Consider the following 19,090-nt stretch of genomic DNA (forward strand, 5'->3'; position numbering starts at 1 on the left):
GTCCGGCCCCGGGGCTTTTCCAGACTACATGGCCTTCAAATCCTCCACTATCTCTTCCCGCCCGATCGGAGCCCCCAGCCCTTCTACCAGCTCCCTGTCCACCTTTGGGAAATTCAGTCCCTCCAAAAAGTGCCTCATCCCCTCCGGCCCCGTAGGGGGTTCCGATATCCAGCCTACTGTAGAAATCCCTAAACGCCTTATTCACCCCTGCTGAATCTCCAACCAGGTTCCCATCTCCGTCATTTACTTTCCCTATCTCCCTGGCTGCCTCCCTCTTTCTAAGCAGCTGTGCAAGCATTCTGATGGCCTTCTCTCCATACTCATAGATCGCACCCCCCCCCCGTCGCCTTTCTCAGCTGCTCCACCACCCTCCCCGTGGTTAACAAGCCAAGCTCCACCTATAGCCTCCGCCGTTCCCTTAAAAGCCCTGCCTCTGGGGTCTCCGCATACCTCCTATCTATCTGTAGTATCTCCTTTACCAGTCGGTCCATCTCTGCCCTGTCCACCTTCTCTCTATGGGCCCGTTACGAGCTCAGCTCTCCTCTCATCACCGCCTTCAGTGTTTCCCAGACCACCGCTGCTGAAATTTCCCCCGTGTCGTTGACCTGCAGGTAGTTCTGAATACATTTCCTCAGCCGCTCGCACACCTCTTCGTTGGCCAAAAGTCCCACATCTAACCTCCACTGCGGGCACTGGTTGACAACTGGCATAATCTGTATGATTCACTGCCAATGGTCAAATACCAACTGGACCCCGAGGGAGCGGAATGCCTTTTAGTTCTAGCACAGGTAATTTATGATATCTGTAAGTTGTGCACCAAGGGCACTCTACACCCCTAACAAACCCATGAGCTTGCTCCACCTGCTTGGCTATGGCAAGTTAACATGCCAGAGGCGACAGATGTCAGTGACGATGTGGTTCAAGCGGTTCATCGCTGAGGTTCAGGTACAGGAAATGATCCCTGTACACCCTGGGTGGATCTGGCCTCTTGCTGAGAACCCTCAAGAACTAGGAGCAGGAGGCAATTCAGCCCCTCGAGTCTGCTCCACCTTTCAATACGATCATGGCTGACTAATCCTAGCCTCATCCCCATCTTCCTGCCCGTTCCCCATAACCTTCATCCCGCTACTAACTAAAAACCAATCTCCTCAAATTTGTTTAATGTTCCGGCATCCACTGCTCTCTACAGTAGCAAATTTCACAGATTCATGACTCTTTAGTGAATTCTTCCTCGTTTAATTTTTAAAATCAGCCATCTATAGCCTAAAAATATGTCATTTTGTTCTGGAAAGTATTCTAGAACCTTTCTAGCAGCTTGTCCTGCTCTCCAAGTGTGCTCCTCATCCCCATCAGCATTTGAATTCCAAGGGTCCAAAACACAAGCACGAATGAGCCCGATTTCTCACCCAGTGTGTTCATGCTTCAGGCGTTCAGCACCGGTGGCAAAAAGTCACCAACCCAGCTTCACATTCAGAAGTGTAGTGTCCTACCTTGTTGCTTAGGAACTTCTTTACGACCAATCAAGTCCCAGTTTGTGGCTCCACAGATAAGTAGCTGACCTTTGCACTTGGATCCTTCCAGTTTCTGTGGGAAGCATTAAGAGAAACATTCAGGAGCGCAAGAGATTACAAGTACCAGTCATGGTATCAGGCAAATTGTAGGGTAGCAGGAACAAGGCAGTCAAATACAATGTTCCTTCATGTAGAAATCTGAGGTGATGGGTTGTAAAATTAAAATATAGCTGTGGTGGACATCCATTAGAACTAGCACGTGGTTTCCCACTCCATATATATCAGCATTGTTAGACCCAACACCTTTAATAAGGGCAGTTTTGGTAGCAATTTGCGCTGTCCATCCCCCAACCCACAAAAGTGCAAAGCCAAGAAACAGGGGCGAAATTCTCCCCCCCCCCCCCCCCCACGACGGGTGGGAGAATAGGGGGAGGGCCTTCCCGACTTTTTTGACGCCCTCCCGCTATTCTCCCCCCCCCCCGCCGAAATCCCGACAAGAATCGCTGCCGCCGTTTTTTTACGACCGGCAGCGATTCTCAGCTGTTAGAGGGGCCGAAGTCCCAGCCCTTTACGACCTTTTTACGAACGGCAAACACACCTGGTCCTGCCGTTCGTAAAAACGTCGTGACAAACTCGCAAAAACTAACCATGGCACCGATTGGCACGGCAGTACCACGCAGTATCAATACGCGGGGCGGCTGAGGGGCAACCCGGCCCGCGCAAGCGCGGGTTTTGCGCAAAAAACGCGATGACGTCACCCGCGCATGCGCGGGTGGAGTCTTCCCACCTGCGCATGCGCGGCTGACGTCATATGACGCGTCAGCCGGCGCTAACTCCGGCAAGCGGGCTTAACGATTTTCGTTAAGCCCGACTTGTCGGAGCCTCCGACGTCGGGCTGCTAGCCCCGACGGGGGACCAGAATCGGTCCCCCGTCGGGAAGGGGCGCGCTGCCGTAAAACCCGCCCGGGTTTTACGGCAGTTTTACGATTTCTCCCGTTTTGGGAGAATTTCGCCCCAGAACTCTTGAAGGGTATAGAATTACATAGAATTTTCAACACAGAAACAGGCCATTCAGCCCAACTGGCCTATTCTAGTACTTATGTTCCACAAAGGCCTCCTCGCTCCCAGTATTGCTGGTACGATAGCAAAATGCTATGGATCATGGAAATCAGAAATAAAAGCAGAAAATGCGAGAAACTCTCAGCACTGTGTGTCCTAATGAAAGGTCAGAGACTGGTAACATTAATTTTGCTTCTCTCGCTCTCTCTCTTTCTACAGATACCACCAAACCGGCAGTTGTTCCAGCATTTTACACCGTATTGCTACTTGTTACACAGAAGCTACTTGCTACATGGCAGAAATCTGAAACAGAAACTGAGAAAAACTCCGCCCCTGGAGTGGTAACTCTCCTGATGTCGACTGCCCACCGTGCTTCTATCATCGTATTCTTGTTTGGACACTTGTAGCTTTTCAAACAACATTTTGGCAAGTTACGTGATTTGGTTGCTGTCATTTGAGACAATCAGCACACCACAATCTTCTGTGCGCCAAGGCGAACGGACAAACCACCAGGTTTTGAGATCAGAAAGTTTAGTTCATAGGATTGCAACAGATTTGCACTAGAAAGGTCTTAGGCACGAGAACTTCCTGGAGCTATTTCATCTGCGTGTCAAAACATGTGACAAACTCATTTAAAACAAAAACAAAAACACCTTCCAAAATCAGCCCTGTTACAAAAATATCTAAATATGGATCAGCCCATTTCTGTGGATTTATTTTCAGCATCCGCTTCAAAACAGTAAACGTCTGCCATGAGTCAGTGCTCCCGTTGATCAAGCTAGGTCCCTCTGATGAAAACACAAAGGCATGTCTTAAAGACATCCAGTTGTGCTGTAGATGATTTGAGCACAAGGCACCGTGAAGAGGGGCCCATACGCTGTACTTGAAGCCTATTTTTAACGATAGTGCCAGTGCTGCCATTTCCGTACATTGTATGATCCGTTCAGCTGGCCGCACTGCCAGAGATCACGTAACTATTTTAATGGGCCTTTTCCATTTCCTGTTGGTTCCAAAATCTCCTGAGACCAGTTACTAGATGGGCCAAGTCAAATTTAGTTCATCTGTGGCCTATTTCATACAGAAAACTCCGACGGTAAAATAGCCCTTATTCGCAAAAATACAAATTCAGGATGCGTTGGCAAATTGCAAGTACATTTAAACTACAAAGTCCAACACACTGTAAAACCAGGTTTTGTTTTTGTTTCAAATGTCTAGAATCCATATTGAAGCTAATTTATAATGTATTGTGACAGGATGCAATGACACAGCTCATCACTAGTGAATGCAGTCTTCATCCTGCTACAATCCTTAATATTGAAAAACTTTAACAATTTGGTCCTTCCTCTGCGGCATTAATCCACTCCACCCTGCTACTGATTTGTGCGGATGCTTTATTCTAGACTGTACCACACTTGCAAATGGACAGTCACGCACAGTTCTCCACATTACGATGAGATGCTTAGTGACAGGGTAGAATGTGAGCTTATGGGCTGGGGGTTGTTTTTCATACAGCGGGTGGGGCTGGTCTCTCTGGCTATGGAGGCTTGTGTGATGCCCGGAAGACATATCTGCAGGAGAGGATCCCATACATCTTGGTGTATTTCCTCAGAAAAATGCACTTTATTTTCCATACATTTCCTGAGTGAGCACGTGGTTGTGCCATGGGATGATGCATCTTCTTGCAAAGAAATGCACAAGCATCTGAGTGCCAGTTTCCTTGACCTACTTAAAGATGGAAAGTTGGGTCATTTCATAGAGTCTATTTTTGCCACGTCCAAGACTGACACTTCCAACCAAGGCCCTGCTGTGTTATGCCCCACAAATCAAACAGACCTATTTTGTCACAACTGGTTGCTCACGATGCAAAAATGCTCCAGACATGTCAGATACCAACCATTCATGGCAAGCACCACCACATGTACAGGGCTTTTGATGATCACCCTCACTTGGGACATGGAACAAACCCTCATGCCCTCCACTTGCAAAATAATCAGATCCTTTAATCTCACCCTGACAAAACACTTATTCCTACCCTGTTATAACTCTAATAATGTATAAAATTACATAAAATAATCTTCAAAATAACCGAAGCGGTGTGTGGCTCTATAAGGCTACGGTTTGAATGTTGAGTGCCTTTAATAAAATTTTCAAAAAAGAAAATCTGCGGTGATAGAAGAAACTCAGTCACGTGATAGGCAACTTTAAACCATTAAAAGCTGCCAACTGTTGCATTTTTACAGAACAATCATAAGCATTAAAAAAATTTTGAAGTTCATTCTACACATGTATTCAAATCAACAGTGGTGGACGGTTCATTTTTTTTCCAATTTGTTAAGAGGGCCTTTTGTGATGTTCAGTGCTGGGTCATGTCATTTTAAGTATATATATTCCAATGGTTTTTAAAGGCGGCGATATAGTCACCCATACATCGCAAAAAGTAAACTCTCTCAAGGAAAACCTCTAGTTCGATCCTAGGTCTCTCCTAGTTCCATCCTAGGTCTCTCCTGAATAAGTACACATGAGCTATCATGTGTGAATACATGGTAGAATCAGGCTTGGTGTCTTCCTGTCATTGACCATCAAGACTCAAGACACAAAATATTAGCCAAGCTACCAGAGACCAATCACCATTCCCAGGTCTGAGAAATTTGGAGGTATAAAAAGAGTTTACCACTGTTGCAGCGTCTGGTTTATGACTGGCTTCCACGGCCAGAAGAACTCAGCAGTGCAACATCACAAAGAGCAATTTAAATGGAAGTGAAGCCTGGACGGACCCATTTTGTTTCACAGTACTGTCCCATTTTACAGACTAAAAAATACATTTTTTTTTTAATTCCAAGGGCAATAAGGACCCCAGATTCCCTCCAGGCTGGGCTACTGTACGGTCACCAAAAATAACTATCCTTATGACTCGGTGGCACAGTGATTAATCTTTATTATTGTCACAAGTAGGCCTACATTAACACTGCAATGAAGTTACTGTGAAAATATCCAGTGGCCACATTCCGGCGCCTGTTCGAGTACAGAGGGAGAATTCAGAATGCCCAATTCACCCAACAAGCACGTCTTTTGGAATTTGTGGGAAACCGGAGCACCCGGAGGAAGCCCACGCAGACAAAGGGAGAACGTGCAGACTCCGCACAGACAGTGCACAGACCCAAGCTGGGAATCGAACCTGGAACCCTGGAGATGCAAAACAACGGTGCCACCCACTGTGCAACCATGCCGCCCACACTGCTGCCTCACAGCGCCGAGAACCCGGGTTCGATCCCGGCCAGGTGGAGTTTGCACATTCTCCCCATGTCTGCGTGGGTGTTACCCCCGCAACCCAAAGATGTGCAGGGTAGGTGGACTGGCCATGCTAAATTGCCCCTTAATTTGGAAAAAGAGAATTAGGTACTCAGATTTTATTTATTTTTTAAAAAACTATCCTTATGACTCCATGGTGAAAAAAAAGATGCTCCCTTAGACTTCGGAAGTCAAATTCAAGGACCCATGAGTCTGGTGGGACCCAGACACTGACCATTTCACTGTCCAAGATTTGGGCAAAAACAAAGTTATCAAACATGGGACAACTTTTTAAAATGTTTCTTCCCCGCAACACAATGCTTTAACACCCAGGTGCAAGGCATGTCCAATTAACAAAACGTACTGTGCAAGCGCACAACTGCCAAGATGTAACTGTATTGGAAAATGCTTGCACATTTTAATTCCATGCGTTCTAATAAATGTAAACATGTAAACTAGAATATGCAGAGCTAACTGGTGTGCAAAGAATATCCTTTCATTCAGTTTTCCTCCCAGGATTTGGGTCATTGCTCCTAACGTTTTTCTCATCCACCCTCGGTTCCAAATATGCATCGCAATGTTCCTCCTCCCCAGAACCACACCATGTTGAAATATTGAAATTATCATTGCAGCATCTCAGACTCAATTGTTGCAGGCCCACAAAACAGTGGAGCTCCCACCCTTCTCGGAAGCTAACCACTATTAATCATTTTTTTAAAATTTATTTTAAAATTTAGAGTACCCAATTAATTTTTTCCAATTAAGGGGCAATTTAACGTGGCCAATTCACCTACCCTGCACATCTTTGGGTTGTGGGGGCAAAATCCACACAAGTCACGGGGAGAATGTGCAAACTCCACACGGACTGTCACCCACAGCCTGGGAACTCGGTGCAGTGAGGAGACAGTGCCAACCACGGTGCCACCGTGCTGCTCTCACTATTACTTTCATTTTAGCTCACTCACTCTCCCCTCTTTCTCTCCCCCCCAAAAAACTCTGCATTCATTCTATGGACAAATATATATATTTTTAAAATATATTTAGTGTATCCAATTCATTTTTTCCAATTAAAGGGGCAATTTTAGTGTGGCCAATCTACCTAGCCTGCACATCTTTGGGTTGTGGGGGCGAAACCCACGCAAACACGGGGAGAATGTGCAAACTCCACACAGACAGTGACCCAGAGCCGGGATCGAACCTGGGACCTCGGCGCCGTGAGGCTGCAGGGCTAACCCACTGCGCCACCGTGCTGCCCTGCTATGGACAAATATAAAATGTATCAACTCTTGCTTGCAAACACAGTGCTGCTGATAGAAAAACAAAGTGCTGAAAAAGTGCCAGACGTGCCAAGAGAGAAACAAAGAGTTAACGTTGAGTCCAATATGTCTCTTCTTTGGAACTCTTCCAGTTCCGAAAGGCCATATTGGACTCCAAACATTAATGGTGCATCTTTCACCACAGATGGAGCCAGACCTGGAGTTTTTTTTCAAGCATTTTCTGTGTTCATTTCCGATCTTCAGCATGTGCAGTATTTTGTTTTTATTACAATGCTGGTGTCCTGTTTCTTGCAATAAAACAGTATATATAAGATAATTAGCTCACAGGTGATATTGCCTATTGTCCTTTGTGTAATAAGATAACCATCTCCAGTTAAAGTTATGACCAAGGGCCTTTGGAAATTCCAACGTGTATAATCAGCAACAGAAACTGCATCTTACAATTACGTGTTTTCCAATATTATCACCCCTCCCCTCCATTATACCCAGTTTTGCAGCATCTTGATCTTGCACCTCTGCCTGGATGGAGTAGCAGCAGTTGCTGCTTGGGGGACTCACGAGTGTGATTGACAGGCGAGGCCGGAGCATGCGCAGTGAGCCGCCTCCGCCGCCCGCGAAATGGCGGGAAATTGGAGCAGCGGAAACGGACGATTATGTATATATATTTTTGTATAAAATAAAAAAAATTACTTTCGGCGGGGAAAAAAAAGCAGGAAAGTCAATCAAACAAACCTCCTAAACCGCGACGTCCGAGAAAAAATAAGGTAAAAAAAAAGTGACCGTGACGGGAAGTTTAAATTATTATTTTTTTAAAATCTGAACCGAGGGAAATAAAGTTCGAATGGTAAATATTTAGGTGGACAATAGCGGCGGAAGAAGAGTGCCCCGAGGGGGAAGCGGGTGGTCGCTGTGTGTGCGCGCGTGTGGCGGAAAAGTGTCGCCGCTTCGGGCTCGGCGTGCGGCCTAGTCGAGGGAGGGAAGGCCCGAGTCCCGGCCGAGCTCGGATCCCCGGGGCCCACTTCCTTGAACCGCCCCCCTCCGGACCCCAGCTCGACAACAGGAACATCGCGAGGGGGCGAAGGCTCCAGTTAATAAACTCTCCGCATCCCCATCATTTAATCATCCGGCCGGCCGCTTCCACTCGAGGTTCCGTGTCTGGGCCGGGGCAGGGCGACAGTTTCTCCTCTCCCCCCCCCCCCCCCCCCCATCCCTCATAAACCACAAAGAAAAAGCGCCCCCTCCCCTCACACAAAACAAACAACCCTAAAGACATTTTTAAAAACTAAAACACGATTTTTAAAAAAAATAAAGGCTCGAGGTAAAACTGCCCATTCGAAGCCTCCAAAACGGCTCTTTTCCCCCCGCGAGGTCGGAAAATCAAAGATAAAGAAACCCCCCAATTCCACCCACCCACACAGAGCAAAAAACCCCCAAAACTATTTAAGTAACCGGCCGGTTCAAAAAATATAAAATAATTGGAGACAGCTCAGTTCTGCTCTTGCCCCCACCCCCCGGGCTTCTTTGTTCAGGCCTCGCAAGATTTGTTTTGGTTTGGGGAAACCGGAAAAAAGTTGAGACTTTTAAAGTTTAAAACGTTTGGGGGCGAATTTCTCTTGCAAAATAAAACTTTTCGAAAGTGGGGGTCGGGGCGGTGATTCTTTTTTTTTTAGGGGGGGGGGGGGGGGGAGAGAGTAATGAGAAGAGACCTTTCGTCTAATCCCAGACTTTTAAGTTTTCAGTCGTCGATTTATCGCCGTCTGAAAAAGGAAAGGGTGTTTCGAGAGATTGGTTTTAACAAAAATAATAACTACCTCCAAAAAAACAAACAAACGGGGGGTGTTAAAGTTGTCCCCTCAACGCTGCCACCAACCCAACCCAAGCCTCCCCCACAAAGCCCCGAGCTTTCTTACTATCTTTTCCTTGGTCTCCTCCGGCTCGTTGACGGTCTGGAGGACGGGTTTGCCCATCTTCTTGCCGGAATTCTCCAGCTCCAGCTCCTCTTCGTCGCTGAAGTCCCTTTCCCTTTTCCTCCCACCTTTCATTTTCTTTTTGTCCACCTTCTTGCGAGGCATCTCTGGTTCTCAAGAAGAAGCAGCAGCTGCAGCAACGGCGACAACAACAGAGGCAGCAGCAGCACCCGGGGAGAAAGGGAGAGGAGACCGGGGGGGCAGCAAATCCCCCACTTCTGGGGAGGGGAAAAGAGAAAAAAGTAAGAAAATCGTCCTTCTTTTTGGAGAAAAATTAACCCCCTTTCCACAGGCCCTCAAAACAAAATCTCTCCTCTCCGGGTGATTTAAATATCCACCAACTTGATTGAAAGTCACTAAATTATATCTTTTTCCCTCGCCACCTCTTTGCCCGTTTTTTTTTAAACCCTTAGGTTTGTCTGCTTCCCCCTTCCTCAGACTCTGCCTTTTTATTGATCTGAACAATAGATCTGTGTCTGAAACAAACCACGTGGACCCGCCTTACATCTGTCTGTTTCTTTTATCTATATATATATATATATCTTCTAAATAATTAAAGCATCAAACTTCCGCCTTTTCCTTCCTCCTCAAAAACCATGCACCAAAGTGCGTTGCTTTTTTTTTCTCTCCTCCTCCTCCCTCCCCCCTCTCCTTTGTCCCGTTCTCAGATCAACTTTAAGTACCTGGAATCGTTTAATTGGGAAGAAACGATGTGGTTGTTGCAAACGTGATATGGGGGAGGGAGGCTGGGTTATTTTCTGTAGGTCTTTTAAAAAAATATATTCAGGCCCACCCGCCGTTAGGTTAAAATGTAAATCTGCCCCTGTGCCTGTGACATGATGTGACAGCTCTCTATTCACAATCAGTCATGGACACACATCTTCAGGAAGGAAAACCAGCTTTTTACAAAAGAAATCCCTGAGAGCTCCTCAGACATTGACATCTGCTGGCTGGGAGAGACCCTTTAAACCCAGTTTTCGTAATTTTCCATCAGTCTAGTTCATTTCAGGCTAAATATTTTCAGTTGGGAAGGAAAGAATCGTTTATGGTTTAATTAAAATGTGGTGGGAAGTTAAATGTGCACCACAAAATGGGGCAGTGGGTGTTCACAACCTTGAGCTGCTGAAGGGAGCCAATATAGGAGGAGATAGTCCCACTTTTGACTATTCTCTTTGATAGCAGCAACTTTCGGTAGCATCTTTCATGTAAAAACTGTCCTGCGGTATTTCACAACTCTTGAGACATTTCACATCTCCAGGAGATCTGCTGTCACAGTATGTCACACTCGTGTATTTTGCCCCATCCTCACGTAGCTCATCTGCAGCCACTCTGATGCCTGTCATCCAACTATGCCTTGGTCGACCCTCTTTGTGCTACCCTCGACTGTGCCCTCTCGAAAAGATCGCTGTAGCTTTTCCATTCCGATCAAATTACTAAAATACTGACATTTTCTTTTCCGGATGTCACTTTTAAAGTTATTTTTGTTCTTGCAATTTCAAACGCCTCTTCGTTGGTCTTCTTCTGACTACATCTTTCCTTCTAATTTCAGCATCGTACCTACCATTTTATTTTATCATTTGTCCTAAATAGACAAACTTGTTTGTCTTTAAAGTTTGGAAGTTGGGCGGCACGGTAGCACAGTAGGTAGCACTGTTTCTTCACAGCTCCAGGGCCCCAGGTTCAATTCCCGGCTTGGGTCACTGTCTGTGCAGAGTCTGTACGTTTTCCTCGTGTTTGCGTGGGTTTCCTCCGAGTGCTCCAGTTTCCTCCCACAAGTCCTGAAAGATGTACTGTTAGGTCATTTGGATTCTCCCTCTGTGTACCCGAACAGATGCAAGAATGTGACGACTAGGGCTTTTCACAGTAACTTCATTGCAGTGTTAATGTAAGCCTACTTGTGACAATAAAGATTATTATAATCTACTTCAATATTTACTCTAGTGTTTTCCAATGTATTCCTTCTAACTACCATCACTTTTGCCTTTTTGGTGTTCATATTGTATCCATACTCTAAACTTCTTGATTTAACTGATCCACAAGATTTTGTAGGGCTCCTTCTGATTCTGCAAGCAGTGCTGTGTCGTCAGCGTCCCACAAGTTTATCATGTTTTTGCCTCCAATTTTTACTCCTAGAAGCACACTTAATTTTCAGAATATTTGTTCTGTGTACAGATTGAATAATTTTGCAGGCAGTGCACAGCCTAATTGTACTTCTCTCTTCACTTGAAATTTGTGTGATTGTTCATCTTCTAACCTAATGCTTGTTATTTGGTCCCAATAAGACCATAAGACGTAGGAGCAGAAGTCGGCTACTCAGCCCATCGAGTCTGTTCCGCCATTCAATGAGGTCATGGCTGATCTGACAATCCTCAACTCCACTTTCCTGCATAATCCCCAAAACCCTTGAATCCCTTGCTGATTAAAAATCTGTCCATCTCAGCCTTGAACAGACTAAACAATCCAGCCTCTACAGCCCACTGTGGTAAAAAAAAATGACCACAGATTTACGACACTCCTGAGAGAAGAAATTCCTTCTCATCTCTGTCTTAAATGGATGACCACTTACTCTGAGATTATGCCCTCTGATCTTAGACTCTCCCACAAGGTTAATGGGGGGGTTGTTGGGTTACTGGTATAGGGTTGATACGTTGGCTTGAGTAGGGTGAACATTGCTCGGCACAACATCGAGGGCCGAAGGGCCTATTCTGTGCTGTACTGTTCTAAGTTCTAAGAGGAAACACTTTCAGCATCTACCTGTCAATTCTATGCATCTCAATAAGGTCAACTCATATTCTTCTCAACTCCAAGTGAGTACAGGCCCAAACTACGCAACCTCTCATAAGAAAATCCCTCCGTACCTGAGATCAACCTTGTAAACTTTCTCTGGACTGCCTCCACTGCCAGTACGAGTATATCTTTAGTATACCACGACAACGGGATCCTCCCCCTCCCACCATCGTGGATACTAGTGCAGGCTCACTAGTTAGATATGATTTTGGGTGTTCCCTAAATTTGCTATTATGGCTTTGCACAGCTTAAGAGGCCAAGTTGGAGGTTTTTGAAAATCCAAGGGATATGTCCCGTAGTTTCTAATTCACGTTGGTACCTACTGTCAATACAACTTTAGCCTGGACACAGTTTATTTAGGACCATGCTAAATGGGATGTGGTGCCTGCGACTTCTTTCCTTTTTGCAATGATAACCAAAGGCCTGATGCATGTTACATTAGTGACATATAGGGCATGGTCAGAACTCAGGCACACAACAGGATAAATGTTCTTCAGCACTCCCTCTACTCATCGTGAGTTCCAGCACCCAGCTTTGAGGGAATTTTATTACAAAAGCGAATTGATTGTAGAGCTGAGGCTGTCAATTGCGCCAAACCTGTGAGCCACCACGGAGGCGCTCCGTTCCATAGGAGATTTTTTTTTTCCCAAAGCTGTTCACATGTAAATTGATTAATAAGAAACCTTGATTAGTGACTTTTGACTTGGAGATCAGAAACGGTAGGCTGATACGTGGCTGGATCTTGCTCCATGTTGAAGGCGTAGGTCCATTATCTTGCTGTTGAGGAAATTCTGAGATTAGCTGATGGTTGTTGCAAGGTGTTTTCTGGATGGCAGGTATATGAAACTGCAGTGCCTTGACACCGAATCATCAACAAACCATAGACGGGAAGCACGGTGGTGCAGTGGTTAGCATTGCTGCCTCACGGCACCAAGGTCCCAGGTTTGATGACAGCTCTGGGTCACTGTCCATGTGGAGTTTGTACATTCTCCCCGTGTTTGCGTGGGTTTCGCCCCCACAACCCAAAGATGTGCAGGCTAGGTGGATTGGTCATGCTAAATTGGCCCTTAATTGGAAAAAATGAATTAGGTACTCTAATTTTATTTTTAAAAACATAGACACAGAAAATTTATGGAACAGAAGGGGGCCATTCAGTCCATCATGACTGCTCAAAAGAAGAGTTATTTAGCCGAATCCCACTTCCTAACTCTTGGTTTGTAACCCTGTAAGTGCATGTCCAAGTGTGTGAGCTGGTTTAGCTCACAGGGCTAAATCGCTGGCTTTGAAAGCCGACCAAGGCAGGCCAGCAGCACGGTTCGATTCCCGTACCAGCCTCCCGAACAGGCGCCGGAATGTGGCGACTAGGGGCTTTTCACAGTAACTTCATTTGAAGCCTACTCGTGACAATAAGCGATTTTCATTTCATTCATTTCATATTTTAAATGCAATGAGAGTTTCTTCCTCTACCTCCCTTTAAAGCAGACCATCTGGGTGAAAATAATTTCTTCTCAGTTCTACTCCAGTTTTTCTGCCAATTATTTTAAATACATTCCCCTTAGTTGTTGACCTTTCTGCTAAGAAATTAAATGAAATGAAAATCGCTTATTGTCACGAGTAGGCTTCAATGAAGTTACTGTGAAAAGCCCCTAGTCGCCACATTCCGGCGCCTGTCCGGGGAGGCTGGTACGGGAATGGAACCATGCTGCTGGCCTGCTTGGTCTGCTTTAAAAGCCAGCGATTTAGCCTAGTGAGCTAAGTGAAGTACGTCCGCCTTGTCCATTCTATCTGGGCCACTGATTGGCTTTTACACTTTCATTACATCTCCCCTCAGGTTCCCCTATTCCAAAGAAGACAACCCAGCCCATCTGACATTTCCTCATAACCAGAATTCTTCATTCCTGACAACATCCTTGTAAACATCCTCTGGTACCCTCTCAAATGCAGTCACGTTCTTCCTGCAATGCAGTGACCATAATTGCACGTTTGGTATTTTTTATCACGTGTTTCCTCTCTAGCTGTTGGCTGACAGCATAAAGGAATTGAAATCTTCTGGCCATAACTCTAATAGATCAAATCAATCCTGTATTCTGGCTAAAATTATTCTCAGGTTGAATTTCACTCCCAAAGTTTTCGCTTCCTTTTGTAATTCTTCTGTATTTTGCCTCTTTCTTGCTCTTTCAATTTTATCTTTTCTCAGTTCTCTTGACTTTCCTTTACCTGTCACACGTTTACTTTCATATCTTTAGTCTTACGATAATCTATCTCTCCATCCATTTCCTTTCTGCATTTTCCAAATTTTATATTCATCCCTTTAGTTCCATTGTTTCCCTCTCCTCTCGGCTCTATTAATGCTTTCTTCCGATCTCAAGCTTTCATGTGAGTAGTTGAAGGCTCAATGTTTTCTTGTCTTGATGTGTGCCAAACGTTAACACCATGGGGAAAAGCCAGAGCTTTCTTCCTGAGGACCTTCTGTCTAAGTTGCATTGACTACACTCAAAATATCTGGCTTCAAATGCTGCCTCGTGTGCAAAGGGAACCCTACTGATGCCACTAAAAAGAACCGCTTACACCATATTGTGCAAAAAGTCAGAGCTTCAATGTAAATAGCAAAAGCAGTCTCGGTGAAACTCTTCCAACTTTACTGCTCTGACTGAAACTCTGCATAATGCAGCCACAGCTTTACTTCCATTTTTCTCCCATTCTTGTCTAAATCAAGTTTCTCATTCCCTGGCAACAATCCAAAACCTTGCCCAATGGCCATTCTTTATCAGTGGGGCTGTACAGTGAGTCATGGCAGGCTACTGAACCATGGATTGGCCCAGTTGTATTCTCGCCCAATATTTAAACTGTCATGAAAATGTGCTTTATGTCCAAAAAGACCTACCAGCTGGAAACCTGAATTGAACTTTTAAAACAGACCTTTTCAAACAAAAACTAACGGTGACTTAAGATCAAAGCCCAAGATGGCTACCTCAACTTGCATTACCTTACACCCCCATATTCCAAACCAATTGAACGGAGATAGCACTTCAAAACCCACCAAAGACAATGACCTCCTGGGTAATGTGAAAGACTCACATTATCTGTTCCATCAGCAAGGCTTTAAGGCAATCAGCTGAGGAAGTCAACTGTTTGAGACAGACTCTTAATTTTTTGCAAAGTGTTTTTATTCACATTTCTGAAATTGTATACATAAACAATAAAACAAATAAACAACCCCCCCCCCCCCCCGAACCCCCCCTCAACACACCTAACAACTAACGGCGACCAGCTCTTTAAAGTACAGAATGAACAGCTAAAATTCTTCACCTAGAACCCCTCAATTGCCGCCCCTCACAGTGTACTTAATGTGTACTTAATTTTCTTGAGATATAAGAATTCCATAAGATCCCCCAGCCATACTGATGCATTAGGTGGAGAAGCTGATCTCCACCCCAGTCACACCCGCCTTCGCGCAATCCGCGAGGCGAAGGCCAGGACATCAGCCCCCGCCCCAGTCTGAAGCTCTGGCAGGTCCAAAACCTCAAATATGGCCCCTAAGGGATAGGGTTTCAGTTCAATTTGTAGAATCGTCAACATTGTGCTAAAGATGGAGACCCAGAACTCTTAGGTCACAACCAGAACATATGCACATGATTAGCCAGGCCCGTCCCACACAGCTCATATTCATTATCCACACGCGCAAATAACCCACTCATCCTGGAATTGGTCAAATGAGCCCTATGCGCTACCTTCAATTCTAACCTCACCCTATGCAGAGCCTTGCCACTTCACATTCGGCAACAACTGCTGCCCCGTCACAAATCCTTTCTGATATTCCCCATTAACCTGAGGGAGACAGTCATCCAGCCTCAGAGCTAAAACCTTGGCCAAAACCTTGTCATCCACATTTAGTAAAGGTTTTGGGCAGTACGATCCACACTCCACTAGGTCCTTGTCCTTCTTTAACAAGCGAGATGGACGCTTGCATCATTGTCGCTGGAAGAGACCCCCGCGCTACCGAATACTCAAACATCTCCACCAATAACGGCACCGGTTGAAGAGCAAACTTTTTATAAAATTCCGCCAGGAACCAATCCGGCCCCGGTTCCTTATCTCTCTGCATGTGCCCAATCACTGACTGGACTTCCTCCACCCCCAATGACTCCTCCAGCCCTTCCCAGTACTCTTCCTTTACCTTAGGACACTCCGACCCCTCCAGAAATTCCCGCATATCGGACCCCTCCCCCAGCAGCACACTCTTTATAAATTCTACCCTACATCGTTCCAGTTTAGAGTGTACACGCTCGCTAAAATCACCGACAGACCCTCTAATGTCCCCGTAACTATGACATACCTGCAACTCTGGTCCACTATCACCTTCCCCATCTGGAATTGCACTCTTTTGTTAATTAGTATCGCCACCCCCTGGGCTCTGCTGTCAAAGCCCGAGTGGAACACCTGGCTCACCCAATCATAATCTAATCCTTCACCCATAGGTGGGCCTCCTGTAAAAACACCACATCAGGCCTCAAACTTTTGAAATGCAAGAAAACTCTTGCTCGCTTCCCTGGGCCTTCCAACCCCAGCACATTAGATTGTAATCAATCGAACCGGGTGGTGGGGGATTCTCTCACTGCCGCGCCCCCCCCCCCCCCTTTAAGTCAGCCATTTCCACCACAAGATAATTTCCCCTCATCCCCATAATTCTAAAACCAGAGCCCATGCAAGTAGACAGCCAGCCCCACCCTCCCGATGGGAAAAAGAACAATCCCCTGTCACCATCAGCGCTCTGTTTCCCCCCATCCCAAAAATCCCCCAGCCACTTCCTCTCAAACCAACACCTCTCTCCTCCAACCACTTCTCCCCACTATTTACACCTCCTAAACTAATCGAAACCTGCCTAAATACGTCCAGAAAGCCGCAGCTCCTTGCCCACCTCACTCCCGCTCATTAGCTCATTAGCCAAAAAACAATCTGTAAGGAACTTGTTAAATCCTTTGCTGGTCCTTATTTCTTTCTTCTTAGATTCCTATCATGCAACATTACAGATTTCTGGTTTTGATCTGGAAACCCCCCCCACCCCCCACCCCCGCCAGCTGCAAGCTGCTATTTGGACTGATCCAGCAGAGCCCTTGTTTCATTAGCTTCTGTGGCATAGCCAGTGATGCCATTTTGATGGACTTCGCTAGTAACCAATCTTCTCCGTTTCAATCCCAGGACTAAACAGATCCTCGATGCGGTTTGGGTCTTTTTATTTTGGAATGACCTGCTGGATGACTCTGTGTGTTTCTGGTTTCAGTTTTGTTTTGGAGCTGCAGAGCTAAGCAGAATTCTTTGGAATCTCTCTCCCAGGAGGGGTGAAATTCTGTCTCAGATCTTAGCTGGAACTCGCTTCAGGTACACGGATCAGTTAGTGAGTATTCAAAGTCTGAAGATAGAGTTGGGGAAGGGGAACTTTCTGGATTCCTCTCCCATTAAAGTTACTAGATCCCAGGGCAGCACGGTGGTGCAGTGGGTTAGCCCTGCTGCCTCACGGCGCCGAGGTCCCAGGTTCGATCCCGGCTCTGGGTCACTGTCCGTGTGGAGTTTGCACATTCTCCCGTGTTTGCGTGGGTTTTGCCCCCACAACCCAAAAATGTGCAGGCTAGGTGGATTGGCCACGCTAAATTGCCCCTTAATTGGAAAAAATGAATTGGGTAATATCAATTTTTTTTTTAAATTTAAAAATAGTTGCTAGATCACTCGAAGGCCTTGTGAAAACTGCTGCTCTGATATTCTGTTGAACTGAGACAAGCTGTTGGTGAGTCTGCTGAAACTGACCACATATCAGGAACTGAGCAGACCTGAAGTGCATCTTCCGTGGGTACGGCTCAGCCCAACACAAGTTAAAGTGTCTCCCTAGAGAGGATCCCACAACCTGAGAATCCGGCCTGAGTAGCCCTGCTTGAAGATCTGATGGTTCAACACCTTGCATTCTGAAAAGATCCCCACCTACAAATACCTCAACCTCAGCAGAAAAGATCCTCCAACCTCTCATACCTCTTAATCCCTGTTATTTTTGAACCTTTCCTACCCTGTCTTGTGGATGAAGGGTGGGTCAGGGCTTTGGGAATAGTTAGACCAGTAGACCATTGCTCCATCATTTCCGTTATATGTTCATCTTTTACTCTTGTTATAAATAAACAGTTTTTAAAATATTTTACTTATTAATCTGGTGCCTGTAACTCTTTGGAACAGAACTAAGGACAAGCAACTGAGTAGCTAAGAGTGAAGACCCAAGTGGTGTCCCTCCTGCTTCCTTCTTTCTCCAACCCATCTGGCAAGCTTTGAGTCCTGTTTGCTGACTGCAACCAGCCAAGGATGCTCCTGCTGCAAACCGACTTCTCAAAATAAATTCAGCCCAACTCTACCATCTACGGAAGGACAACCACATCTTTAAATCGGAAGCTTTGAGATCATCAGCCGAGTCACTTAACTACAAATTATATTCCTTTTGATCTTTTCTAGATTCTACTTTGGCCAACCTATTTTTTCCCACCCTATAATCTGTATTTGTCTGTGTGTGAACTTTGTGTGTGTGTGAGCAAAAGTTCGAGAGACTATTATTATTTTACTTAGATCAATTTAAGTATAATAAAGCTAACCCCTTTCTTTGTTAAACTCAAGAAAACTTGTCCAATGGTTCTTTTGTGATCAAAGCACGTAAACAGTTAAGTGCTCTCTAAATTGTCAGGTGTATCCTTTGCAAAACAAAAAAACCTGTTGCGGCCAAACAAGAAGAGGGAAATTAGGGGAACTGTTTGACCCCCCTTCTCACCTGATCATACCAAAACACACACTTCAGCATTGGATGTTACGCAGATTGGAAGGCGGCTGATTTTCTTATTCGCTACTTTAGTTCAGAGACGCTGATGCCAATTGTAGAATCATCATAGAATCCCTTCAGTGGAGAAGTTGGCCGTTTGGCCCATCAAATCTGCACCGGCCCTTGCTCCAATAGAGCACCCTACCGAGGCCCAATCGCCCGCCCCTAACCCCAACTAACCTTTGGGAAATATTAGCATGGCCAGTTCACCTAAATTGCACATCTTTCGACTGTGGGAGGAAACTGGAGCACCCTGGAGGAAACCCACACAGACACGGGGAGTACATGCAAACTCCACACAGATAGTCACCCGCCATCAAAATTGAACCTGATGCTGTGAGGCAGCAGTGCTAA

General features: G+C 45.6%; 1 protein-coding gene and 1 long non-coding RNA gene across 4 annotated transcripts in view; one reads left to right on the plus strand and one right to left on the minus strand.

Moving 5' to 3' along the window:
- rcc2 (regulator of chromosome condensation 2) overlaps positions 1-9,958 on the minus strand; it is a 47,982-nt gene extending 38,024 nt beyond the window's left edge. Inside the window, exons 1-3 of one of the 2 annotated variants that reach the window (XM_038773538.1) lie at positions 9,786-9,958; positions 9,046-9,320; positions 1,491-1,584 (exon numbers count right to left, since the gene is read on the minus strand). In XM_038773538.1, coding sequence (XP_038629466.1) covers positions 1,491-1,584; positions 9,046-9,207 — 256 coding nt within the window. In that variant the 5' untranslated portion in view covers positions 9,208-9,320; positions 9,786-9,958. Of the gene's footprint in view, positions 1-1,490; positions 1,585-9,045; positions 9,581-9,785 lie in introns of those variants that run through there. The other variant, XM_038773539.1, reaches the window with a different exon arrangement.
- Positions 7,699-18,536, plus strand: LOC119950775. Of its 2 annotated transcripts, XR_005457410.1 has the most exons (3): positions 7,699-7,899; positions 17,171-17,268; positions 18,109-18,536. It is a non-coding gene; the product is annotated as an uncharacterized LOC119950775 (long non-coding RNA). The 2 variants fall into 2 exon arrangements; XR_005457411.1 differs by lacking the exon at positions 17,171-17,268 and having other exon boundaries at positions 7,705-7,899.
- Positions 18,537-19,090: the final 554 nt, after the last annotated feature.

The sequence above is a fragment of the Scyliorhinus canicula genome, chromosome 16, assembly GCF_902713615.1.
Source record: "Scyliorhinus canicula chromosome 16, sScyCan1.1, whole genome shotgun sequence".
NCBI lineage: Eukaryota > Metazoa > Chordata > Chondrichthyes > Carcharhiniformes > Scyliorhinidae > Scyliorhinus > Scyliorhinus canicula.